The following is a 9,000-nucleotide window of genomic DNA, read 5'->3' as shown; positions in this document are numbered from 1 at the left end:
TATTTTTATAGATATATTTAGTGGTTTTTTAGTGCTCTCACTTTCTCCCTCCTAACGACACCTGCAGCTTTTGTCCACCATCTTCTATTCAACCGAATAAAGCTTTTTCACTGTGAGGAAAGGAGAACAGGATACGCAGCTTTCCTGTCCAAAGTTTCTGACATTCTGCCTTTGTTATGATGACACCAATGCTTAAGAAACATCCCTACAGAAAATTTTTACTTTTCAGAGGTGCTCCTTGTATAAACGATGATGAAGCCAGGAAAGAAGTGGATGTCTCCACTGATGAACCTAAGTCTGGATGCTCCAGGCCAGACCCACCAGAAAATGGCTTTATCAGGGTGAGTATGAAAAATAATACAGAAGCGAAGTGAAGCAGTAGCAGAGATGGGAAATTTCACAGCTTCTTTGCTACATGTGCCTGATATCCAAGCTAGCTACTGTGCTAGTCAGCATGCTGCTGTGTATATGGCTTGTTGTGGGACTCTAGTCCATCACGGTACACCAGCAACTGAAGAAAGGTCAGGTGGTCCTTGAATCCTAGTTTTGCAACCATGACATCAGTTAGCGTAACTGGACAAACTAATCATTATATTGGTGAGTGGATGACTCATATTTCAGAGTAGAAAAAGCAAGCATTCATTGCATCTTATCAGAATTTTGCCATTGTTTCTTTTGACAACGTCCAGTCTCGTTACTACAGATTTTTGAGGGGCTTTTTGGCAGGTTGTTTTTGGTGGTTTTGTTGTGTTATGTTGGGTGGTATTGATTACTTTTTTGGGTTTTTTTTGTAGAAAGAAAAGAACCAGTATGCTGTGGGGGAAGAAGCTGAAATTGCCTGTGTGAGTGGTCATGTCCTCACTGGCTATCAATATCTTCGGTGTCTGCCAGATCAAACCTGGACGCAGGAACATGTTGAATGCCAACGTAAGAAAGAGAAAACTCATTTAGCCCAGCAACAAACAGAAGTGGAAGAAAAAGACATAAACAAATACATTAATAGAGGTTTTAACAAAAGAATCTGTATGGGTATCTGAAAAGAGCATTTTCAGAAGGCACTTCAAGTAAAGATGGCAAAAACATCCTGAGTCACTACATCACTCCTCTTTCAATTCAGAAGTGTAACTATTATGTGCTTTGTAAGGTATTGTGATATTCAGTGCATTAGAAAACCCTGAGATGGATGCTGTGAGGTCCTTCTCTTCTCTAGTTTTAAATACCTTTTACAAAAGGACTCATCTTTTGTTTTCAGACTTACATAGATATCTTTAAGTTGATACAGTTAAGAAGCTGCTCTTAGAGAAATTTGTGTACTATTCTTTTAATTAAATGGATGACGTGTCTCTAACCATGAACTCTCAGGCTGCCTTGAAAATCTCCACAATAAATAAATACCTTGAAGTATTTATAGTCCAGTTAAGAATTAAGGATCAAATTAGTCTGTATTTGCTAACAGGAGAAATTTCAGTAGTTTTCTAGAACTTGGTGTGATTTCACTGACTTTTTTTGATTTTAACAAAAAAAAAAGAAAGTGAAAAATTTATGAACTTTCTATTGCCATTCATTTTGTTTCATTTACAAAAGAAAAATTAAAATATGCCGCTAATGCCATTCTTATTATTTTTTAAACTGAAAATTAAGTTACTCATATTGGTCTACATTAGAAACATATTTTAATTATTTAGTTATTGCTTGAAAATTATTCTAAGGACTATGACAGTGCACTGAAAATTTCAAGACTTTATTATGTTAAATTTTTTTTTTTAGTTTTTAATGTAAAATGTTCAGTGCAATCGAGTGTCTTTATATGGCTCTTCAGGTAAAACAGTATGGCTTGCTGTAAATATCCACACACCATAAAACCAACCAGAATTACGCTTTTTTTTTTTATTTTATTGTTAATTACAGCCTCAGCATGCCTCAGGCCACCAATATCTGAGAGTGTCATGATCTCCCCATTTAAGCAACAGTATGACATTGGTGAAACTATGAAGCTGAGCTGCCGAGCTGGGTTTATAGTTACCGGTCACATAAAGTATACCTGTGGGAAAGACCTGTCCTGGATACCTCCTATTTTGAGCTCTATTACATGTGAAAAAGGTCAGTATGCCTTCAGATACTTTACTGTTTCTATGTTGCTGGTATTAACAGCACTGTTTATTTTAGCTAGCTAGAACCAGGAGGCCTATGTCTTGTTTTAAGACATACAGCATCTGTTCATTAGTTTTGGTTTTACTTTGTGCCTACCATGGTGACACATAATTTCAGCCCCAAACTTCTGCATTAAGATCAGAATTTTTGGATGCAATGCATTGTAAACTTTAGTGATGAAACTGAGACAGTAGAACTGCTTTCTTGAAAAAGCAAAAACAAACAAAACAAACGCTGGCAGCATTAACAAGCCTTTATTAAAGCAAGGAGAATGCATTACATTGAAAATTCAGCTTCTCTTCTTGAACAGGATTTTCCTGTGATTTTTGCAGACTGATGGAAATATCTGTCCCAAACATGGCAATTTTTGAAAAGAAATAATTTATAATAGAAATAAATCCATTTTAGCTTTTATGGCAGAAGTCTACAGTATTTCTGTTCACTTTTTACTAGTTATAGTGATTCTCACCCTTTTGTTTCAGATGCACAAACTGTAATTAGAGGTGCTTGCAAGCCAGGACAAAAGCAGATTGGATCTCAATGTGTTTGCATGTCTCCAGAAGAGGACTGTAGGTAAGCTAAGTACTTTAATTAGAAGAAATGTCAAAGTTTCTCTAATTATAAACCAAGAGGTCACTGTGACACAGAACAGGAAGAGTAGCAAAAGACAACTGCAATTCAGGACTACTCTCTCTTCAGCTATTAGCTACCTAATCCTCTGTATTCAAATCACAGCCCCACTTATGGCCTATGAAATAAATGAACAACCACAGACTCACAGAATGGGTCAGGCTGGAAGGGACATCAGTAGGTCATCTGGTCCAAGCTCCCTGCTCAAGCAGAGGGCACAGAATTGCATCCAGATGCTTCTTGAATGTCTCCAGTGAGGGAGACTCCATGACCTCTCTGGGAAATCTGTTCCAGTGTGCCGTCACTCACACAGTAAAGAAGTTCTTTGTCATATTCAGCTGGAACTTACAGACACGGATGAGGTCCCCTCCCAGTTGACTCTTCTTGAGGCTGAACAGGCCCAGTTCCCTCAGGCTTTTCTTGCAAGAGAGATGCTCCAGTGCTTTAATAATTTTTTTTGCCCTGCCCTCCATCCACTCTAGGAACTCAATGTCTTCTCTTGTACTAAGGACCTCAAAACTGCACATAATATGCCAGATGTGGCCTCACTAGGGCTGTGCAGAGGGGCAAAATCACCTCCTGTGACCTACTGGCAATGCTCTTCCTAATGTACCCAATTACATTAATGAAACAACAAACCAGCACATCCTTCTATCTACATTACCATCTGCTACTGGAGATCCTAACTCTTTCTTTTCTTTCCTTTATTTCTCCAGTTTCTTATTTTCACTCTCGACACCTTGCTTTAATACCATGCTCCTTGTGTTTGTGTTTCACCTTCTTCAGATGAACATGCTGCAAAGTACACTGTATGTTTCAGTCTCCACAGCATATAAAAATATGTAAAACTGGGATTTACTATCATTTTACACAACATGACCTGTGTAGACCTTTGAAACTCCAAGGTACAGAGAGTTATCATAGAGGACTTTTAGCAAATGGCTTTACAAGGGTAGATAGAAATAGGACAAGGAGGAACAACTTTAAACCAAAAGAGGAGAGATTTAGATAAAATATTAGGAAGAAATTATTTAATGAGAGGGTGGTGAGGTATTGGAACAGGACACTCAGAGAAGTTGCGCATGCCCCATCCCTGGAAGTCTACAACATCAGGTTGGAGAGGGCCCTAAGCAACCTGATCTAGTGAGTGACATCCCTGCCTATGGAACTAGATGATCCCTAAGGTCCCTTCCAATCCAAGCTATTCTATGATTCTCTCTTTGAGAAATGGCTGAGCTCCATAAAATTATGCTGCTTGGAAATGTATGCACTTTCCGGAAATGTATGCACTTTCTGGGAATAAATACACTTTGTAACCAAGAGCAATCTGGAAAGAGAGCAAGAAGCTACATGCAGCATGGATGCTTTGCCTGCCTTTGATCCCAAGCTAACTGTGCCTCAGAGGCAGACTTGCACACAACAGCTGCAGTGCTGCATCAACTCAGAAAAGCCACCCCAGGGCCTGTGGAAATTTCACATACTTGTAGAGGTAACACAACCTCTTTTCTTGTTGTACAGAGACATGCTCTTCTCTCACCATTGGACAGGACCAAAGCTTCATCATCTCACGACACTTGTAGTATGTATCAGGTCCAGGTCCTGCAGTAGCTGGGACAGCCTTAGGTCTCCAGATGGATATCCAGCCTGGCCATGGCTTTGCTGTGTTTCATCCCATGCTGGTGGACCTTTTAGAAGCACGAACTCATTCCACAGCCTGGAAAAATAATTTGGTTTTTTTTTCCTTTGGGCAGCCACTACTCAGAAGACATCTGTGTGCTAGATGCTGCTTCCGAACAGAATGTGACCAAGCCCAGCTGTCACTATTCAGCTGAAATGTGCCTTGGAGAGCAGCCATTTCATTTCATGCATGCTGGCCCTTGCCATGGTGATTCCAACGTAGACTGGGCTATTGAAAGGGCAAAGCTCTCTGCAAATAGCTTGAGGAAAGTGCCCTGCGGCTATGACACCTGCTATGACTGGGAGGATTGTCCAGGTATGACTTCTGAATGGTGAGATTCTCACCACTCACTGCTCCAAGAGTGGTGGGAGGGGTGTGGAAATGTGGTCTGTCCTGTGTCCCTGATAACAAGCATTACATTTAGATACCTGACTTTTCCCTTTACACACAAGTGGTGCAGAGTTGCCACTTCCCACTAGGAAGACACAAAATGAACTTGGAGATTAAGGGAAGTTTAAACTTTTGCAGGAGAATTAAAATTTGAATCTTTAATCACAAAAATGTAGTTGGTAATTCTATCACCCATTCCCTATGAGGCTACTATAACTGCTAGTTTGTACTTTAGGAATTAATTTGGGCCACACCCTCTATAGCATATAATTAAATGATGACATCAAATCATGATACTACTTCAAAAGCAAGACTGGGGCCATCAGGCTTAATAGGATTTTAATGGTAAAATTTGCAAATACCCATACGTGAAAACTGTTTATTGTGAGTTTTAGTTAACTAGCTAAACCGGTAAAATCTGTAAGAGGATTATTTATAAACACTGTAGTGCACCTTGGCTATTTACATTGTAACTAGGTGACAAGAGCAGTGGGTTTTCCTGTAAATGTCTGAGGTGGTGGCTGGCTCTGCACACATCAAGTTCTTCCCAGGAAAAGGTTGAGTGGCAGCCACACTCATTCCTTCACTTGCTTCCAGAGACAAATATGATCCTTATCACACCTGATCTGCTTAATAAAGCAATAGCAGCGTGCAGCAATCCTAAAACCCTGAATCAAACATGCAAGATTTCTGCAGCATAGGGTTTGAAGTAGGTGGCTGTAAAATTACAACATGAGATCTTGTTCTTTGTGGGACCAAACATGACCAGTTGCGCCCCTTGAGAGACATGCTCTGGTGGAGCCTCTTGGCACCTTGTGCTCCTGGGAAAGTGGTTATAATTTATTTAAAAAATTGGGCTTATTTATTCCAGAGCCTTGAAAAATCCTAGCTCTGCTCCCACTGTGCAAGCATCTTAAAGCTAGGTCCAGTGCCAACACTTCAGTGTTTTTCACTCAAAAGCCTACAGAGGAGCCCTGTTCACAAAACTAAGAGAGAAGGGATAAAAGTACATTAAATGAAATCAGTTTTCATTCCAGTGTCCAAGAGATTTGAACCATCTTCACAGAAGTCCACTTCCTCGTGAGTGTGCACAAACATTAGGAAATTAAAGTTTAGTCCCAAGAGTGAGTAGTTGGTATCAACGCAGAGGCAGAAGATACTGCAATACCATGAAAGCAGCTAAGTGGACAGAACTACACATTTTTCATATGTTTTAAGAAAGTGAAGGCAGAAACTTAGTTTTCTGCCTAGGGAATTTCTGGGAAAGAATATAAAGACTCAGAACCTGATTAGATCAGAAATGGGTAATGAAATAACTGGTAGGACTGAGCTTTACCACAGGCCAGCAGCAGGTAGCTTAGCATTCATAAAGGGAGCTTTAATGAAATAGGAGCTGACACAATATGGGCCTTAAGACTCCATTTCATAGCAACATTGTCTTCAAGGATAATTGGGTACAGAAAGTCAACTTAATATTTTTTGTTTAGAAGAAAGGTCAGGGAAAGCCAGTGGATAAAAATAGTTAGATCAATTCTGCTTCTGTATGGGCCACTGCAAAAACTGTTATTTAGAGCTGATTATCTCTAGTCCTAATACCCTACCATCTAGTGCATGCACTACAGGCTTTTTGTAACTAATACATCGCAAACAGCCAATAGCATCATTCCCTGTTGGACTTTGCAATGTTGTCAAATTGTAAAATCTGGATTTAGTCATCCCATTTACTGCTAAATTTCCACACATTCTTTCTCAGAGACACAGACCGAGTGCTCCTGCCTGATGCCTTACCAGTGCCCCAAAGAAGAAAGCCGCCCTCACTGCATCATTGTAGGGTCGACGGGGAGGAAGAGGACAGTCAGTCATTGCACGCTGGCAGCGATGAAGTGTGCTGGCATCCAGCTGGAGGTGCTGGGGCCGGAGAACTGTCTGGCATAACCCATTGACTGTCCTAGCAGATTGCATCAAGAGAAGGCTGAGCCATCCAGTGACAAACTTGGCTGTTATGAAAGTACAAGTAAATCAATAACGAAGGATGAGAAACAAAGAATACAGCACAACAGATTTTTGAAAGAAGGGTGGCAGTTGGCTTGATTTTCTGTCTGAAAATAACCTGGGGTGTTGGGTATAGGGACTACTATCTCTGCGGGCAACTCTGTGGATGTGCAGAGGGAGGGAAGGGAACAGATGAGAAGGGAGAAAAATAAACATTGTCTCTAGTCTCCCGCAGTCCTGGACTTTTCCTTTCCTCAGCCATTTGTTGCTTTGTTCTTGTGCTTGCGACTGCTGTGCACGCTTGTTTTCTAAGTGTCTGAGTACCTGCTGTGTCATCCAGGCAGACACTTCAGCATCATAGAATCACGAAACATTTGGAATTGGAATGGACCCACAAAGATCATCAAGACTAACTCTTGACCGTGCTTGTGACATCCCCAAGAATCACACCATGTGCCTGAGAGAATTGTCCAAATCCTTCTTGAACTCTGTCAGGCTATGACCACTTCTCTGGGGAGCCTGTTCCAGTGCCCAACAACCCTCTGAGTGAAGAACCTTTTTCTAATATCTATTCTAAACCTAACCTGACACAACTTCAGGCCATTCCCTTGGGTCCTGTCACTGGTTCCCAGAGAAATCAGTGCTTGCCCCTCCACTTCCCCTCTTGAAGAAGTTTTGTACAGCAATGAGGTTTCCCATCAACCTCCTCCAGACTGAACAGACCATGTGACCTCTGACTCTCCTGGTAGCTTCATTGCATAATCATTGCACCTTAATCATTGCAATCATTACATCACTACATCATTACGATCATTACATCACTACATTATTACAGTCATTGCATATTCCTTCTGGTACCAAATGAGGAGTAGCAGGAACCTACCTGTACAGGCTCTCATGGTACAAACTTGGGGAGCAATACAAAATGCTGAGAACCACAAGTATGTGATGACTGAGTGAAGTCTTCAAAATCATGTGATTTTTAGTCGTAACTGAAGGAAGGAGGTGTTTGCTTTCTGTGATTGTTTGCTGAGTTTGAGCTTTAAGCACTGTTGTGGGAATTTTTATAGTACCTCTCGAGGTGAATTAAGCATATGTTTGTACTCAAATATAAAAAAAACCCAAAAGAACAATACATTGGGCAGAGCCCTACAGCAATATGTGGTTCTACTTGGAGTGTTTTTACTTGCAGATATACAAGCAGATTCCTTGTATACGCTTGCCCCAGCACCAATCCTGAGAGCAACGGCATGGGGCACCTCAGCCTGACTGTGGGTCCAAAACCTTTGGGTGCTGCCCAAATGTGTCTCAGCACCTGGGTCCTTGAGGGCTCCTATTACAGCCTACAAGGCATTGCTGAGTCTTTTTCTTATCTCTTCATCACTGAAGACTTCACTGCCATGCAGAGATGTTTCTTCTCAGGAATTTCTACATCCTGCTAGTTTAACCCTTTCTTGTAGTTGAGAAAGCTCCTCTGAGCCAGATCATTCCTTGGTCACAAATCATTCCTTGGTAACTGTAGAGCAGTTACAATTAGAATTTTTCCTTCAACACTCAGAATTTTACAAAACTGAGGAGTACAAACCTGCCTCTCAAGAAGGAGAAAACTCTAACTAGTCAAGGTTTTTCTTCAGGGACTCTCTGCCTTCTAGGGAGTAAACGGCACCTCTGAATTTGCTGTCATCTGCTAACTTACTTAGTATCCTTTCCATTCCTGCGTCCAAGTCGTACATGAAGATGTTGAAGAGTACTGGGCCTAAGATGGAGCCCTGTGGAACCCAGTAGTGACTAGTTGCCAGCCTGATGTAGCCCCATTCACTATAACTCTTTGTTTCCCACCTGTCAGCCAGTTGCTCATCCATCACATGAAGCATGAGAAATGTGCATCAGTGAACAACCTGCCCCATGTGTGTCACACCTTGCCAAGGGCTGGGCAGAGTCACTTGGGAACTGGGAGTGGGCTGGATGTGAAATGGTTGTTTTTCCCTCCAAAGAGGTATCAGACCCCTATATTTGGGATGTTGTCAAGCTCCCTAGAACAGCAGCTAGACTCAATTGGATCGAGCTCAAGAAAAGGAAAAAATTAACCCTGCTGCTAAATACTATAAAGCACTATGCATTCTTGCATAAAATGTGTAATAAAAGTTATTATAAAAGCC

General features: G+C 41.1%; 1 protein-coding gene across 1 annotated transcript; it reads left to right on the top strand.

Moving 5' to 3' along the window:
* Positions 1 to 229: 229 nt before the first annotated feature.
* LOC103804542 (complement component C6-like) lies at positions 230 to 6,784 on the top strand (the record flags this gene model as incomplete). Its single annotated transcript, XM_009077157.1, has 6 exons — positions 230 to 341; positions 795 to 927; positions 1,909 to 2,100; positions 2,634 to 2,724; positions 4,533 to 4,774; positions 6,603 to 6,784. Coding segments are annotated over 6 exons (952 nt in total), but the record flags the coding sequence as incomplete, so codon positions are not given.
* Between the last annotated feature and the right edge of the window lie 2,216 nt (positions 6,785 to 9,000).

The sequence above is a fragment of the Acanthisitta chloris genome, unplaced genomic scaffold (assembly GCF_000695815.1).
Source record: "Acanthisitta chloris isolate BGI_N310 unplaced genomic scaffold, ASM69581v1 scaffold24736, whole genome shotgun sequence".
Classification (NCBI taxonomy): domain Eukaryota; kingdom Metazoa; phylum Chordata; class Aves; order Passeriformes; family Acanthisittidae; genus Acanthisitta; species Acanthisitta chloris.
Note: the sequence above shows the minus strand (reverse complement) of the source record. Positions and strands in the feature narration are given on the sequence as shown.